Here is a 20,020-nt window from a genome sequence, read left to right as displayed (position 1 = left end):
AATGTAAAGAGAAGCGAGAGGCATACATGACGTACAAAACATCAAACACTCCAGAATCCAGAGACTTCTATAGAAGAATACGAAATGAAACAAAGCAATTAGTAAGAAAAAAAAACACTAAGAACAGTTTACAAAAAGGATGGAAAACGACTTCTACAGAACACAAAAACAAATATGAAGATTCATAAGAAACCAACGGAAAGAAATGGCAGAATTAAAGAAATGTAATAACATACCAGCAAACAAATGGGAAAGATACTTGACGGAACTGTTTAAAGGAAAGGAAAATAACAATCAAAACAATAACCTACCTGAATTAAGACACGAAATAGAAATCAGTTTTCAGGAAGCAGAGATAGACATAAATTCACTCAAAAATAGAAAGTCGCCAGGACCAAACGGAATAACCAACGAGCTTCTAAAATACGGAGAAGAATAATAATAATATTGCACTGCAAGATACCAGACGCATGGAGAAACAGCATAATGATACCAATGTTCAAGAAAGGAGACAAAGAAGACTCCAACAATTATAGAGGTATAAATCTACCGAACACCGCACTTAAGCTCTATTAAGCTCTATAAGCCACAAAAGTCCTAACCAACAAAATCAATAAAATAACAACTTTATTAGATGAACAACAAGGATTCAGATCCGGAAGATCCTGCGTAGACGCCGTATTTGTACTGAGACAAATCACAGAAAAGGCTATTGAGTACAATAAACCAGTATATATATGATTTATAGACCTGAAAATGGCTTTCGATCGCATTCAAGTCGAATATGTCTGGCATTTACTATATGTAAGAAACATCACAATTAATATTATACAAACCATCGAAAACATCTCCTTTCATAATCGAATACAGGCAAAGATAAAATTGGACAACTAACGCAGTTTATACCAGTACAAGGTGGAGTCAGACAAAGTGACTAGTTAAGCCCACTGCTCTTTAATATAATAATGGAAGAAATAATAGACGCAGAACGTAAAGGTCATGGTTACAGAATGGGGAACAAAAAAAATCCAAATATTATGTTATGCAGATGACGCCGAATTAATCGCCGAGACAGAAGACGACCTCCAAAGATTAACACATATCTTCAATACAGCAGCCAAGAAATACACTATGATAATATCAGCAGAAAAAACCAAATGTATGACAACATCTAAATACCCACGACTATGTAAAATCTAAATTGATGGGAAAGTTATAAAGCAGGAAGCAATGTTTAGATATCTGGGAATAGATATAACCAGTTACGGAGATGTTGAAGAGGAAGTACGACAACAAAGCTTAAAAGCAAGTAAAGAGGCGGGATCTCTTAATGGCAGAATTTGGAAGAAAAAACACCTAACACAAGATACGAAAGCAAGAATCTATAAAGCAGCAATTAGATCTATATTAACATACACGGCGCGCCGCGGCGGAGACAAGACCTGACACATCTAAAACGAGACGACTACGAGAAACAACAGCGGGATTTCAGTGGGCAGTTCTCCAAGATATTCGTCGCATTAAAAGGAGGCGAGCTGAAAATAGAGACGGTTAGAGACTGACTTCGACAACATGAAGGAGGAGTAAAGGCTAGATCCTCCCGTCGTGAAGTAATGCCTTACGGCAGTTCTGCGGAGGAAACACAGGCAAAATAAGTGGGAGTGTTTTAGTCGCTATTGTAACAGATTGTCGAAACTACTTTCAGTACAGTGGAACCCCGATAAGTCGGCCTCCGATAACCCGGAAGTCCGGCTAACCCGGACCGATTTTTATCTGGCAAGACAACCATTTTTCAATTTTACTGAGTTTTTTAGCAAGAAATGAACAATACTGTATAAAACTGTACGTAATTTAGATGTACTGTGCATATAATGTATTTCATGTTTTTGCAATTATAATGGAGTTTATCTGTAACTGCACTGTATTTAATTAATTTTTACCATATTCTCCGGCTAACCCGAATTTTCGATAACCCGGATAGGCCGCGGTCCCGATTAATCCGACTTATCGAAGTTCCACTGTATATGAATATTGCTATTCCCGTCTCAAACAAAAGCTACATTGATACAAATTGAAATTTCTATTTTGAGAACTACTTACGAAGTGGAAATTGAAACGTCAAAATAAACGTACTTTAAACCAAAATAGTGTTAAGTCCACACAAAGATAGTAAATTATATTAAAATGCTACAAAAAGATAGTTTCACAACAATATTTTTTTGATTTATGCTTATTTTAGATACTTAAAATTCTCTGATGTTTGCGAAAAAGGGCTGAAGTCATAATTCCCCAAAACATTTTTTTTGATGCCTTCTGGACCAAAAAATCAGCTGCTTTTATTGGTAAAAACGGTTTAAGTCTACCACATTATAATTCAAAATTAATTCACTATGATGTGAAGGTCACAAACATGATTGTTCAATATGGTATGGCACTAAGACTTAAGTCAATTTACGTCTCTTGTATTGGAGAATAATTGGAGAATATATTGGAGAATAATTGCTATGATCCAGAAGGCTTATGTCTTGACACAAGCCTTGTGTGTGTGTGTGTGTGTGTGAAAAAATGGCTTGGATGCGGGTCCGTTAGCCACAGATTTTTATTTTATTTTTACCTCAATTTATTAGTTTTGTTATATTCTCACCTATCTGACTCAAATAACTATATTTGTTTCTTTCAAGTAGTTTATGAGTATTTTGATTATATTGATATATTATATATATATATATATATATATATATATATATATATATATATATATATATATATATATATATATATATATATATATATATATATATATATAATATATATATTATATTGATATATTATATATAATTATATTATATTGACACAAGCCTTGCTGATCTTAATTTATTTTCGGTTGTTTGATCAATAGGTAAATGTTTTTTATAAAAATATTGTTTATACACATATAAATAATAATATTGACATTAGTTATATTTTAATTACTTACTAAACAGTTGTCTATTTTCTAGCACAGCACTTTTTTTTAGTTGTATTGACAAAATCCGCAAATATTTTGTATCTGATGCATACTTATACTTATAATAAATTTAAAAGAGTAGAAATGAAACAGAACGAATTTTTGGACTTCCCAGAACTTTTAAACGGTTCATTAGTCCAAAAACACAAGAATAACAGCGGTGAGCATTTTTTATGGCGTGAGTGCCAATGGTTGATTTATGACCGGATATTCGGTCAATTCGATTATAATACATCTCTAAAATGTGATACACCTTTTAAGCGTATGTCATTAAGAAGGAGAGGTCGCAGTCACACAAAAGAAAAAAAAAAAGAAAGATCTATTAGATCTCATTAATTTGATTAGTCTAACATTTCATCAATTTTACAAGGATCTTCCAAATATCCTAAATATACCGGAAATTAATCCCGACCTCGAAGAAGTAGATCCAGAGATTTGAAAGACTGTTGCTATAATAATCAATTTTATTTTCTAGATCTGGTTTACTTTTGAGATTTTGCTTAGTTAGGTCATGATCTACTTTCTCCCAAATTTTGGTTCACTATTTCGATCACGAACGTCACAAAAAATCCCTTATAATTTTTATATTCACCCCTGCCCTACCCCTTTGACGACCACGCAGGGTTCCTTCCCTGGAGATTTTACTTAGTTGCTTCATGACCTACTTATTACCTAATTTTGCTGCACTATCTCGATCATGAGCGCCACAAAAAAAAACAATAAAAACCGCGAGTTTGACCCTTTATAACTACCCTCGTCCCCCACTCTGGATTCTGCCCCTGGGGATTTTACTTAGTTATGTCATGGTCTACTTATTCCCAAATTTTTCTTGAACTATCTCGATCATGAGCGTAAAAAAAATAATAAAAATCGCGAATTAGACCCCTTCTAACTACCCTCGTCCCCAACTCTGGTTTCCGGCCGTTGGTGAAAGTCATGTATACAACTAATTCAACATATCCCCGTATAGTTTTTCCATATAACTTATCACGCACAAAATCCGGTTCCATCTCTCCGACTATCACTTTCAATGGTATAGATGGATACACAAAAATATAGAAAAGTTGCGGTCAGTAGATCTTAAGTCAGTAAATAGTAAGATCTACAGGATGTTAGTAAATAAGTATGAAAAATTTTAAGGGCTAATTCTACTTAAAAAATTAATACCAGTTTGCTTTATAAACATATGTCCGCAAATGCTTAGTTTCGGAGATACGGGGTGTTGAAAATTTTATTTCAAACTGCCAATTTATTTATTTCGTTAAGACCAGTTGAGCTATGAAAATGAAATTTGGTGAGTTTTAGGAGGTAGTTATTACAAACTTTTTGACATACAATTTATAATTTTGTAATTATCATTGGCGCGCCTACGGGCAATAGTCTGAATTTTTTAAAGAAAAAAATAGTACGCCACTGAGATATTTCAAATAAAAAATTATTTTTTAATTCCACGTCTAATTTATGATAAAAAACCTTTCTTGTCTTTTTTTCATATGATGCACCATTTTTATGCAGAAAAATAAAACATCTTGGCCCGTATTTGTCGTTTCTTAATACATCATCAAGAACTATCCAACTAAACTAGAACAATAACAGAAAATATTACTAATAAGATTTCAACTAGGTGCAAAGCTGCAAGAAATGTTTAAAATGATCTCCTTTACAGATAACAGAAGAATTTTATATTCATCATTGGCGCGCGTACGGGTAATGGTCTGAATTTTTTGAAGAAAAAAATAGTACGCCACTGAGATATATCAAACTAAAAATCATTTTTGAATTCCTCGTTCAATTTACGACAAAAAATCTTTCTTGCCTTTTTTTCATACGAGGCGCCGTTTTTATACAAAAAAAAAGAATGTGTGTGTACTTTGTACGCACGCAAGAAGTTATACTTCTATTATATGATTTAAACGAAATTAATATACTTTTTATTTATATTTTGTTTAAATATTAAACTAATTTATACTTACTACTTCTTAAACATTTTTATTAGAACAGTGCCAAAAATTAAAATAATAAAAGGATAAAACACACACAAACACATTAAACAAGCCACAAATGATGTCTGAACATTAATTGTCGAAAATGTTTTTAACTAAATACGTATTTTCTGAAAATACAATTATATAATAAATATACTTACAATCATAAAATGTATTAAAAAAAACCAAAAAGAAAGTTTCTATTGGGACTCGAACCACCGCTGATAAGAGCGGTTGGTATTGGAATTCATTCGCCTTCTCCGCTTAGCCACGGACAGTATGTGTCATTATTTACGAAGATCGACTAACTAAACGGATTAAACTTGTGATATTTTGATATTTTGAAAATTGATCAAATTATTTTAATTTTGAATTGAAATGATTTAGAATTGAAAAAATACAACAAAACATAGAGTAAATAAACAATATATTAGGTAATATTGATAGAAATTTTGATGGTAATCAAATTATATAAATAAAAGTATTACATACTATGTATTTTGGCAGATCAAATAGGTAGGTTTATACCCATGATACATTAACAATTATTACGTACCTGTTGCTTTTAAAAACTATTTAAAAGTCACTACAATATTATAAACTTTTTTGTTTCTGTCCTCACAACAATAAAACTAATATATTATACATTTGTTTACCTTTACCTTTACCTCCAAACCACAGCTGCCATATCGGATAATTTTTGACATGTCATTTGAACATCCAATCAGAACAAAGTTATAATGCGCATGCGCCGGGCTGATAGGTTTTAACATATAAAAAAATCACCCTCTATCGCCGGTAAAGAAGTATAACTTCAAAAAAATAAAACATCTTAACGCTTACCAAGTATGTATTTGAGGTAGTTTCCATGTGCATAGAAACTTAGTTCAAATACTTTGTAAACGTTAAGATGTTTAATTTTTTTGCATAAAAACGGCGCAGCATATGAAAAAAAGGCTATAAATATTTTTTGTCGTAAATTGAACAAGGAATTCAAAAATGATTTTTAGTTTGACATATCTCAGTAGCGTACTATTTTTTTCTTCAAAAAGTTCAGACCATTACCCGTACGCGCGCCAATGATGAATATAAAATTCTTCTGTTACCTGTAAAGGAGATCATTTTAAATATTTCTTGCAGCTTTGCACCTAGTTGAAATCTTATTAGTAATATTTTCTGTTATTGTTCTAGTTTAGTATTATTATATTGGATAGCTCTTGATGATGTATTCAGAAATGAAAAATATGCGCCAATATGTTTTATTTTTCTGCATAAAAACGGTGCATCATACGAAAAAAAGGCAAGAAAGGTTTTTTATCATAAATTAGATGTGGAATTTAAAAATAATCTCTAGTTCGAAATATCTCACTGGCGTACTATTTTTTTCTTTAAAATAATTCAGACCATTGCCCGTAGGCGCGCCAATGATGAATACAAAATTCTTAATTGTATGTCATAAAATTTGTAATAACTACCTCCTAAAACTAACCAAATTTCATGTTCATAGCTCAACTGGTCTTAGAGCAATAAATAAATTGGCAGTTTGAAATAAAAATTTCAACACCACATATCTCCGAAACTAAGCAATTGCGGACATATGTTTCTCGAGCAAACTGGCATTAATTTTTCATGTAGAATTAGCCCTTAAAATTTTTCATACTTATTTACTAACACCCTGTATATGTCTTAAGGGTTTCACCCCTATTCAGCGGTCCCCATAAGCGCGGTCCCCGATTGAGCGGTCTCAATACAGCGGTCCCCGTTTCAGCGGTACCCTGATTCAGCGGTGCCCGATTCAGCGATCCCCATAAACGCGGTCCCCAATAGAGCGGTCTCAATAAGAAAATAATAATATGACAATGATAAGTAATTAGTAATTAGTTTTATTGCAGGATATTATTTTAACCTATTCTTGTTTGAAAATATACAGGTAATATCTAAGTATCTGGTATATACCCCAGTTAATAGGGAAAAAATCATCGATTTCACGTAAAAATGTCCTACAGGGTTTTCAAAGTTTTAAACGGTAGATGAGGGATAACTGATGATAATTCCGTGAAGACGTACAGCTGATTTTGCTTTTTTTTTAAACAATTGTAAAGAATAAAAAAAGCACCTTTTTGACTATAAAACGTTTCTTGTACATTTTAGAGAAAAATGTTTCAAATAAATGTAGATCTTAAAAAGTTCTTTAATTTGGTGGTAAGCATATATAAACAATTGACCGAGATAATTGCAAAAACCCCTCATTTTTGCAGTAAATTATAAATATTAATAAATTTCTTTTTTGCACAATGACGTAAAATTTAATGACTTTAGATCGACCAAATAGTTTATAAGTTATTCAATTTGTTTATCCCAGAGAGCAATTGTTTATACAACTGTTCTTGCCCTACAGTGACTCTGTGAGTTTTTTAGCATATCGCAGTCGATTATTTGAGACTTTAATTTTAAGACGTATTAAAAAATTTTTAACATTTTATTGAAACTGTTATAAAAAAAACTGTTTGAAAAAGACCTGATTTTTAGCTTATAAACAATTAGAATAACTTAAAAAATTTTTTATGATCCGTGCTTGCATGTAGGCTCAATGAAAAGCTGATGAAAAAATGCATATAAAAAAAGAAAAAATAATTTTATATGACAAACAGAAATCAAGTTAGCATATTTCCGTTGTTCATACAAACTAAGAGCTGAAAATTGAACAGATTGTATATGAGAACCTACATTTTATGATCCAGTTTATGAACTGCCTATGCAGTGAAAAAAGAATGTGTGTGTACTTTTGTACGCACGTAAGAAGTTATACTTCTACTACATATTATGTGATTTTTAAGACAATACCAAAAATTTAAAAAAATTAAAGAATAAAACGCACACAAACACATTGAAAAATGCCACAAAGAAAAAATTATTTCTGAACGATAATAATTCTTGGCAAAAATTTTAAATACGCATTCTCTGAAAAACAAAATTATATAACAAATATACTTACAATCATAAAATGAAAAAAAAAAAAATAAAAAAAATAAAAACTTGCATCGGGAATCGAACCCGTGAACTTCATGCCGCTTTGATTCGTAATCGAAGCCTAGACTCACTCGTCCAATCCCACATTATTTCTCATGTGGAAAAATAGGGTAACTGAACGCTTTACTGTTTGACAGTTGTTTTAAGTATATATGTAATTAAATTATGTAGTTTAAATTTTGTGGAAGAAAATATTAAATAACAAAACAGTAAGAAAACAATATATTAGATGAAAATTGGTAGAACTTTTGTTGGTAATCAAATTAAGTATGTAAATCAAAGCATTACATACCTACTAGATAAATAAATCTACGCCAAAATATCATAATTTAAAAATAAAAATCGGACCTAATTTGGGATTTCTCTCTAAAATCCCCATTCTTGAGAAAATAAATGTATGTATTCCAACCTAATCCACATGTTTAATTACAATATGATTATAATAAAAACTACTTACCAAATTAGAATGAGTTTTCCTTGTCCAAAATAGTCCAAAAGTTCAAAAATATAGGTATATGAAAACTATTTAAAAAGGCAGTATAACTATTAACTAACTTTGTTTCTTTTCACACAAATTTCAAAACGCAACAACCATAAATAATCAAACAACACTAGGTTCGCTTTCAAGATGCAGTAGAAAATAAACAAACCAAGACACGTTAAATGCTACTAGGAGCACTTCCGAATCATAATTTACAATGTATAAACTTTGGAAATCATGATTTGGAATGTACAATGTATATATATTGTAAATTATGATCTGGTTGTGCTTCTAGTGGCATTTAACGTGTCTTGATTTGTTTATTTCTATTTCTACTGCATCTTGAAAGCGAACCTAGTGTACAGCTGTGCCACAGCCGCCATTTGGAATAATTTTTGACATGTCATTTGAACATCCAATCAGAACAAAGTTATAATGCGCATGCGCCGGGCTGATAGGTTTTAACATATAAAAATTCACCCTCTATCGCCGGTAAAGAAGTATAACTTCAATAATAAAAAGTTGTGACCCTTTAAAATGATGGAAAATCATGTAAAAATCAATTGATTACATTTTTTTTACTTATTGAATTTTACAATTATTTCGTAAGAATTCTGTAAATTTTATTAAATAAAGTATATTATTAAGATAAATATATAATAAAAAATAAATATTAAAAAAGAAAAAAATAATTTTATATGACCAGTAGAAATCAAGTTAACATTTGTTTTTTAATAAGTCATATTTCAATTGTTTACAAATATTAATAGGTGAAAACTGAAAAGATTTTATATAAGAATCTACATTTTATAATCCAATTTATGGATTGTATATGCAGTGAAATAATAAAAAGTAAGGACCCTTTAAAATAATGGAAAATCCCTGAAAAGTAAATTGATTACATTTATTATAAAAGTTATTGAATTTTACAATTATTATTATTTTGTAAGTCACTTACACACGTAAAAACATGTGTAGTTCATATGCTGTCAAAGTCAAAGGTGACTTGTATTTGTATTGACAATTTATTTTCGGTATGGTGTGGACTAACTGGACTAATCAATAATTGTGTTCGCATATGGAAACCGTAAAATAAAGTTAACGCTGTGGCATTTTTTAATGCCTTTTAACATTTTGTCACTCTAACTATAAACAGCCGTTTTAAGTGCAACAAACTGGTGTAATATTAGGAACTTTAAAAATGGGGCGTATAAAAGCTCTTTTTGGGTACTGGTTGTAAAAAAAATGGATTTTACTCACTGTTTTTTTGGTGCGGAAAATGTGATTTTCCACATGCTAGTAGAAAAAATATTTTTTTTACTTCTAACAAATTGATTTGATAAACCCGCTCTCCCTCTTTCGATAGGTACCCGCAGAATCATCCTAAGTAAATTGGTTTATGTAGAATAATGTTATAAATATTTAGCCTCTAGGAAAAACTTTTACAATTTTACAAAAACTATTGCATGAATTAATCTAAAAAATTTTTTGCAAATTATTTACTATCTTCTTCTTTAAGTACCGTGCCCAAATTTTTAGGCGTGGGTAGCTTCCATAACAATTTGCCGATATCGTTCTCGATCTTGTGCGGCATGTAACAATTGATCTGCTGATAAGCCAGTCCATTGACGAAGGTTTCGGAGCCATGAATATTTCTTTCGACCAATTCCTCTTTTTCCGTCGATCTTTCCATTGAGTATTAACTACAGCATCCTGTATCTGCTACCTCTCATTATATGCCCCAGATAAATTACTATTAGAGATAATATTTACTATATTACCCTACTTTTTATGCAATTTCAAAGCTATATTATATAGGGTGATTTTGTGACAATTTATTGTTTATTTTATAAAATTCATTTTTTATTGTTAAAACTACTGTCCCCAAGAGACAGTTTTAGAGAACTCATAGACACTTTTAGAGTCTGTTTTTACTCATTTTCCTGAACGATGCCTCTCAAACGGCATGCTGCAGAACCAAACGCCGCTGAAACGGGTCGGTGGAATCGAGAACCGCCGAAACGGGGACTGCTGAAATGGGTACCGCTGAACCGGGGACTGCTGAAAAGGGTCGGTGCAATCGAGAACCGCTGAAACGGGGACTGCTGAAATGGGTACCGCTGAACCGGGGACTGCTGAAAAGGGTCGGTGGAATCGAGAACCGCCGAAACGGGGACTGCTGAAATGGGTACCGCTGAACCGGGGACTGCTGAAAAGGGTCGGTGCAATCGAGAACCGCTGAAACGGGGACTGCTGAAATGGGTACCGCTGAACCAGAGACTGCTGAAAAGGGTCGGTGGAATCGAGAACCGCCGAAACGGGGACTGCTGAAATGGGTACCGCTGAACCGGGGACTGCTGAAAAGGGTCGGTGGAATCGAGAACCGCTGAAACGGGGACTGTTAAAATGGGGTCTTACCGTCTTAAGTGCATTTAAAATATTAAAAATCTACGAAAATCGTCTTCTTGATATAACTATCATCTTATTATGGTACATTGAATGGTACTATTTTACTAAGTTGGTTAAAGGTAACATGTGCGATTTGTAACAATTTTTGAAACATTCAAGTATTGCCCCTGTAAACTTTGATTTTATGACTTAAGCCCTTTTTCCCAAACATCAGAGAATTAAAATGTCTTGGGACACAAATTTTATTTATTAATATTAATATAATGTCACATGGAATTTATTTTAATTTTGTTTACTACAGACTTCTGATTCTTAACTTTATGGTTTCTCTTTCAGATACTGAATACAGATCTACCACAGATCGACTCTCCAGTATATTATTCTCTTCCTTACCTCCATTTGACCTCAGTAACATTGAAGGAGTTAGTAAAGAATGCCGTAGACAGAGTGAGAAATATGTTCTCGATTTACGAGATTTTCAAGAGTACGCTTTAAAAAGTAAGTTAAATTAACATTAATGTTAATCTCCTGCATTTTATCTACATATTATTTCCATACAATGTCTCTGATATACATGGGTCTGAGACAGGGCTGCATCCTCTCCCCGCTGCTATTTTTTCAGTTAATAATGACGAATTGGTCATTATAAATTAATATCTTGATTAGTATATACCACTATATGTATCTTGTTGACTGCCGCGCTGCTCTAAATAGTACTACTGCATTACAACCATTCCCTCAGGTTCTTAAGCCATCTTAAGGCGATTTTTTAAGATGTGTTAAGAATATTCTTTGTCTTTGGCGTTACATATTGAGTTGTAATATAATTTGTCGTTACATATTGAGTTGTAATAATTTGTATTTTTGCCCTCTTATCACTTGTCCTAAGTACTAAAATTTTTGTCGTCAACAGTTTATCATTTTTTCGTTTCATTTCCTATCTTTCTAACTACTTCAGGTTTAACACTCTTTCGATCCATGATATGCTACTGTAAAAATAAAACTCAAAGCCCACCAACAATATATTTAGGTATAAGAATTTGTCTTAGACCACGTTTACAAATGATAAAGAACAGTAGAGAACACGTAACACCGAAGTGTCCTTAAGCGTAGCTCTAACTTTATATTATAATATTTTAAAGTTCAATTAATCATGTACGCGCTTTTTCAATAAGTGCCTTGATTTCCTTTCTTTGGTTTACATTATTTGTATCCAATAATTTGTAGATATCCACGCTCTCAAGAACCAGTTGGATGTTTGCATCTGTTGATTTAGTTATGATCATGCATTTAGTTTTCTTCAAATTTATCTTCAGTCATTATTCATGACAGTATATATTTAGATGTTGCATTACGTACTGTAAAAATCATTGTTATCTGTCATTATTATTATATCGTCTGCAAAAGTTATTTAAAATTTCTCCATTAAATCCTCTCGTGAATATCCATATCCTCTTAGTCCAGAAAGCCACTGCGCATCCGCTAGGAAAAATATTCTGATTCGGATTTTTGCACAATCTTACTCAAAAAGGACCCCCTTTTGACAAAGTGGCATGTTGCCAGGTCCAAAAATGGGTCAAAAATTATTTTAATGTTTTTCTTTTGGTTTTTTTCCTAAAATTGTTTTTTTTTACATCGAACAAAGTTTTTTAGGTTTTTTGGATAATTCCAAATAGAAAAGGTCTTTAGTGACTTTTCTCTAAAGTTGACAGTTTTTGACATATAAGCGATTAAAAATTTAAAAATTGCGAAATTGGCCATTTTTAGCCCCCATAAACTATATAAAAAGCTGAAAATTTCAATGTTGCGAAGGCAGCTAGATATTCTCTAAACATCTATTGATGAAATTCCGAAGATTTTTTTGCAATACAATATGGAAAGCCCCTTTGTTTTTTAATTGATAATCAAGCGGACGCGACACTATTTTCAACCGTTGCATGTATATAATATGCTTAAATAAATGTGCGGAAAAATATTCTAATTCAATTTTTTTCTTCACCATCTTGCTTGAAAAGGTTCCCTATTAACAAATTTCGGTGTTGCCAGAGTCAAAAATGGGTCAAAAAATTTTTTAAACAATTTTTTTAAACTTCAAATGTTTTCCGATTACATCTGCATGCAACACGGTTGAAAATAGTGTGGGGCCCACTTAATTAGCAATTAAAAAACAAAGGGGTTTTCGATATTGTATTACAAGAAACTCTTCGGGATTTCATCAGTCGATGTTTAAAGAGTATCTACCTACCTTAGCAACATTGAAATTTTCAAATTTTCATATAGTTTATGAGGGTTAAAATGGTCGATTTCGCAATTTTAAAATTTTTAATCGTTTATATGTCAAAAACTATCAACGTTAGATAAAAGTCACCAGAGACCTTTTCTGTTTGGAATGATTCAAAAAACGTAAAAACGTAGATTTTGAATAATAATTTTGCAATCATAACTTTTTTAAAAAATTAAAATTTTTTAAAATCTTGCACAACAAAAACTAGAACATACAAAGATTTGTCAATTTTTTTACATATAAAGAAGCACTCCACCTATCTAATGCACTTTACAGAATTAAAATCGGATTGTTTAAGCAGCCTCAGCAATGTTTTAAAGTTATAAACAATTTTTTGGCTTATAAACAAATTATAGTCCTGTGGCCAGGAGGGGGTGCTACGGGCTCCTTTACTTAGATGGACTTACCCAAGATTTTTATGTATTTCTTGACCCGTAGAACACGATTTTTTGGGTAACAGTTGATCCGGATGTCGATAAGATTGTTTTAAGCAAAGAACTTGAGGAATGACATAACATCGATTTTTCGCAAAATAAAACATTTATTTGTATTTCTTGGGTAATTCTAAGCAAAAAATGTTCTTACAAGTTTTTTCGTAGGATGCATAGTTTTCGAGAAAAACGCAGTGGAACTTTCAAAATTTTGAAAAATTGCAATTTTTGAACGCGAATAACTTTTGATTAAAAAATAAAATAGCAATTCTGCTGACAGCATTGGAAAGTTTCAGTCAAATTATATCGGTTTTAATTATTTGCATTGCTAAAAATTAATTTTTTTATTATTAAACAAAGCTATTTGTTTATAAAACAAAAAATTGTTTATAAGTTTAAAACATTGCTGAGGCCCCTTAAATAATCCGATTTTAATTATGTAAAGTGTATTAGACAGGTAAAGCACCTCTTTACATGTAAAAAAATTAGACAACTTCTAAATGGTCTACTTTTTGTTCAGAAAGATTTTAAAAAATTTTAACTTTTTTAAAAACATTTATATTGAAAATTTATTATGCAAAATCTACTACGTCGATGTTAATGAAATTTGGTACACGGTTTGAGTATATTACAAGGAATTTCTTAAGCGAATTACTAAGGTCCTAAGTGCCACCAAAGTGGTTAAAAACATTGAATAACAACAGGCGTATTTTGCCCCCTTATTTTGTATTTATTGCTATATTGCAGAGAAGGTAATACGTTAAGACATTTTAGACCAGTCGCATATCATACAAAATTCAATTATCTTTATTTTATTTCTCTACGACTTTGTTCCAAAACGAATCGTTTTAAAGTTATAAGCAAAGAAAGCAGAAAAAAAAATCGACGTTTTTCGAAATTTTTAAATATTTTAATTTTTTTATTAATGTTCCGGGCATATTTGAGAAGGAGCATAAGTCAATTATTATTACTGAAGGTGTCACTTAACTTCATCTGCAAAAATCCGAATGCCACCTTTCACATCCAAAAATAGACGTTTTTTTCACAGATCCTTACTGGTCTAATATTGTTTCTGAAAATCAGTCTTTTCTATGTAATACAGCGCCAATCGAGCGGATATAAGGGTTTTTAAAAGCCACAATGTAATTTCTAGGCTGGTGTGGTAATGTTAGAAGAAATCGACAGTGTTACACTGGTAAAAGTGCTCGGTCTTCAGAGAATTACACTATCCGCGACAAGATGAAAACCTGTATTCACAGAAAACACAACTACTACATCTTATATGATTATGAAGAAGTAGAATCTAGTCAGCGAGGTCTTGTTGGAGACCATCGAGTGACTGCATAAACATACTATCAATCGAAAACACCTGCACAAGATGGTTTCTTTCCTTTTTCTTTAATTGCTTATATCGAGGAAATGAAGTTTTTGGCTCGCAATATTTTCGTCCAGCATGGATTTATTTGAAATTTCCACAGAAGGTAGGGAATAGTCCAAGGATCATTTTCTATATAATGCCTCTGTACGCTAAAACCTTGGGAATGGTTGCCACCTTATCTTGGGGGGTGGGAATTTTTCGGTACATTTTAACCAGGGAAATAAATGTAAAAAGTTATTCTAAGAAAAAAATGTTTTTTTACATTTTCTTCGTAAAACTAATATTTTTCGAGTTATTCGCGCTTGAAAGTAACGAAAGGTTTTCGACGAAAAAATCGACTTTTTTTAGAGGGGTTTTTGAGAATACCTCGAAAAATATACATTTAATCAAAATAACTGTAGATATCAAAATTGTATCTTTTAGTAACACAAACCAAATTATATTCCTGTAATATATTTAAAAGTTAGCTTTTTTCGTCAAATGTACCGGGTGTCCCAATAAGAATGGCTCTCGGCCATATCTCAGGAACCGTTTATAGTAGAGCTTTGAAATAAAAAATTTTATAACAAAAGTTGCCTCAGGAAAAGCCTGGAAATTATTTTCATAATTGTGGGTCCACCGCTAGAGGGGGTAATTGAATATCAAAAATAAAAAAATCTAAATTTTACAAAATTTTCCTAATGAAGGGGCACTAGAAATCCGATTATTGTATTCTTCATGAAATTCTGCGCATATTTGATTTAACAAGTTTAACTCTACCTTTGCAAATAAGAGGTGGGGGTGAGTGGGAACCTTGTTATGAAAAAATGGTTGTAAGTCCGGTTCTGCTAAATAAAATTTTGAAAACTTTATCTTGTTGAAGACAGATCTTTTTCTTCAATGTAAACGTGATAATTTTAAACCATCCTAATAAGTAATAAGCCAGCTGGGAGGCGTTATTTATTTTTTTTCAGAAATCTAGTTTTCTTTGGAAAATATTAAATACAAGTATGCATTTTTAATCATACTTTATAAAATTAGATTAAATTAGCAATAGAATAGCGAAAACTGCATGTCGATACCTTTTTTCTATCTCAAGATATCTCGAGAAACGTGTAAATTTTATACATAACTGTTACTATCACCGGTAAACTAAGTTAATGAAAAGTAGTGTGCTGTGGAAAAAAACAAAATAACATTTTCCAGATGTCAACGTATAAAAATATAATTAATTAAAACAACAATATAAAGAGAAGCAATACTATTGAAATTAAATATAACACAGAACAAAAAGAACTAATTAGTGACGACCTAAATATTCAAATTGTTGCCCATCATACACTACTCTAGAATACATTATCCAGAGAATACTAAACGCCATTCAAAGCATATCGAGAGCAGAAATTGAGACTGATGTTCAATCTACTCTTGAAAGAGTAAATAGTTGCAACGAAAATGATGGGCAAAAATTTGAACGTTTATGTCATCACTAAATAGTTGTTTTTATTTCTTTGCAATAGGGTTTTTCAACGCTTCTCATTTGTTTCGAGCCTCTGTCATATGCCGTATAATCCGTGTATAATATTAATTTACGAGATATGAACGAGGCTCGAAACAAATGAGAAGCGTTGAAAAGACCTAATATACGTTGACAGCTGGAAAATGTTTCTTTGTTGTTTCCATAGCACACTACTTTTAATGAATTTCGTTTACCGGTGACAGTAACAGTTATGTTTTTAAATTTACACGTTTTGTAAGATATCTTGAGATAGAAAAAAGGTATTAACATGCGGTTTTCGCTATTCTGTTGCTAATTTTGTCTAAGTTTGTAATATGGTATTAAAAATGCATGTTTGTATTTAATATTTTCCAAGGAACACTAGATTTCTGAAAAAAATTAAATAACGCCTTCTAGCTGGCATATTACTCAGTAAGTTGGTTCGAAATCATAACTTTTACATTGACGAAAAAGATCTGTCTTCAACAAGACCAAGTTTGCAAAATTTGATTAAGCAGAACCGGACTCACAGCCAGTTTTTCATAACAAAGTTCCCACTCACCCCCACCTCTTATTTCCAAAGGTAGACCTAAACTTGTCAAATCAAATATGCGTAGAATTTTATGAAGAATACGACGATCGGATTTCCAGTGCCCCTTCATTAGGAAAATTTTGTAAAACTTAGATTTTTTAATTTTTGATATTCAATTACGCCCTCTAGCGGTGGTCCCACAATTATGAAAATAATTTCCAGGCTTTTCCTGAGGCAACTTTTGTTATAAAATTTTTTATTTCAAAGCTCTACTATAAACGGTTCCTGAGATATGGCCGAGAGCCATTCTTATTGGGACACCCGGTATAATTTGAAATATTTAAAGCCAAATAACGGAAAACTTTGCATTTTTCGAGAAAAACTTAAAAAATATTTTTTCAAGCATACAGTTAGACCTTTCAAAAAATAATAATAAAGAGTTTCTAGCATTCAACTTAAGCGACTTATGATCAAAAAAAGGTCGGTACCTGCTTTTCTCTATGAAAAAGTCAGTGAAAACAACGCACTAACTACCCTCCTAATTAAAAATTGATCTTCACCTTTCTGTAATTCGTTTTATATTTGTATTATCAATACACCTAAGAAGTTTGATCTATTTAAAAGGCCTAATTTTAGAAAAATTGGAGTTTAAAGAAAAATTGTTTTTTGCAATTTCATACTTTCCACCATTTACTTAAAAATATCTCCAAAAACACTGGTGATACGAAAAAAATGATGGATTATTAAATTATAACTTTTTAATAACTAAAATTTCCTTGTGCATAGATTTTCATTATAGTGAATAGCTAGAGAGATATAGCTGTTTAAAACCTCTATTTACGAGCAAATACCCCCTTATTCGAGCCCTTTAAACCCACATCAATTAAAAACTAAGGGATCTTACAGAATTTAGTTTGCACAGTCCTATAGCTCTTCAAAAATCCTACAAAATCGTGTTTAAAAAACTTTTCATCGACAAAAATGAAGGAGCCATGTTAATAAAACAATTTTTTTAAGGGTTGAAATATTATGATATTATATCCTAAAGCGTAAAACAATCATTATTTAACCAATCAAAACCAAATTTTACCCATATTAAAGTTAGAATGTTTTTATATAATGATTGACAATAGGGGATAGTTTACACCCGTAAAAATAATCAACTCTCTTAAGCATGATATAGAATGTAGAATATGAAGTACAGGGTGAGATGATCCTAATCCCAAATTTTTATGTAAATCGATGCAAGCCGAAATTATCCTATGAGGATAAAATTTTTTTTTATATATAGTTTTAACAAGGGTGGTTTTAAGGGTTGAAATATTATGATTGTATATCTTAAAGCATAAAACAATCATTATGTAACTAATAAGAACCAAATGTTAACAATATTAAAGTTTAAAATGTTATTTTATAATTTTTTACAATTAGGGGTAGTATTCACCCTTAAAAAATCAAAAGTGTACAACGGCTCAATATAGAAAATGAACAAGAGGGTGGAATGAGCCTAATCCCAAATTTTTATACAAATCGATGATGGACGAAAAAATTGCGAGGTTTTGCCATTTTTTCAGTTTCATTTCCTCGACTATTACATTTTTCATATCTATCTATAGCCTATTTAGCCCATTCTTGAAAGTAGACCTCCCCGTTTTCTCTGCAGGATTCTCTGTCCTGGTCTATACTCATCCATTTGGAACAAGCGTTTTTTTTTTGTATATCATCGATCCATCTCATTTAAGGGCTTCCTCTTCCTCTTCGGTATTTTCAGTCTCCAGTGTAGTATTTGGTTATTTCATCTGTCGTCCTTTTGCGTTGCATTGTGCCCAATGTGCATTGGGCACTGTGCATTGAATGATGGAAGTATATAAATTTGGACCACACATACCACACATAAAAGGTCAAATTTAGATATGAGGCCATCTCAGATTTTGCCTTTTACAAAAATGACGAGCATTCAAAATGGCGACTATACATATGTGACTTATAGCACGATAACTTTTAAACTAGACGTCACATTTCAATAAAATTTGGTGTATAGCGTTCTTTTTTTTATGAGTAAGATCGAGGTCTTGAACCGGAAGAATCGGTTTACCAGAAGTTGAGTTTTTCCTGGGTTTTATATAAAAATATGTTGTTTTTTTCAATTCGTTCACCCTGTATGTATTAATTTTTCAAAAAATTAATACCGCCTTTTGAAAATATTTTTTAGTAAATATTTTAAACTTTTTAGTTACCTATTTTAATTATCATTTAATAAATGTATAGCGTATCTTCACATGAACCTATGTGCGGCAGATTCGTACAAATATTATAAGAATTATTGTGCATTTAATGGTAGAAGCATATAATTTGGACCACATATACTACACATATAAAGGTTCAAATTTAGATATGAGGCCATCTCAGTTTTTGTTCCTTTTACAAAAATGGCGACTATACATATGTGACTAATAGCACGATAACTTCTGAACGAGACGTCAGATTTCAACCAAATTTGGTACATAGGTTCTATTTTTGACGAGTAAGATCGAGATCTTGAACCGGAAGAATCGGTTTTCCAAAGGTTGTGTTTTTACTGTTTTTTTTTTTTATGTAAAAATATGTTGTTTCTTTTTCAATACTTTCACCCTGTATGTATGAATTTTCAAAAAAGTATTACCGCCATTGAAAAGAGCGTAAAAATATTTGTTAGGAAATATTTTGAACTTTTAGTTATGTTAATTACCATTTAATAAATGCATAACGTATATTCACATGTACCTATGGACGGCAGATTCATTTTGACCAGCCATTTTTGTAAAAGACACAATCTGAGATGACCTCATATCTAAATTTGAATCTTTGTATGTGTAGTATGTGTGGTCCAAATTATATGCTTCTACCATTAAACAGAATAATTCTTATATTATTATTTGCACGAATCTGCCGCACAGAGGTACCTACATGAGATACGTTATGCATTTATTAAATGATAATTAATATCACTAAAGACTTCAAAACATT

General features: G+C 31.5%; 1 protein-coding gene across 1 annotated transcript in view; it reads left to right on the top strand.

The window, feature by feature from the left end:
* The window catches only part of LOC114327201 (O-acyltransferase like protein), a 308,829-nt gene that overhangs the window by 202,911 nt on the left and 85,898 nt on the right, over window positions 1–20,020 (top strand). Inside the window, exon 2 of the mRNA XM_028275735.2 lies at window positions 11,249–11,410. Within this exon, the coding sequence (XP_028131536.1) occupies window positions 11,249–11,410 (162 nt within the window). The remainder of the gene's footprint in view (window positions 1–11,248; window positions 11,411–20,020) is intronic.

This window comes from Diabrotica virgifera, chromosome 9 (genome assembly GCF_917563875.1).
Source record: "Diabrotica virgifera virgifera chromosome 9, PGI_DIABVI_V3a".
Classification (NCBI taxonomy): Eukaryota; Metazoa; Arthropoda; class Insecta; order Coleoptera; family Chrysomelidae; genus Diabrotica; species Diabrotica virgifera.
This window is presented reverse-complemented; position numbering and strand designations above follow the sequence as displayed.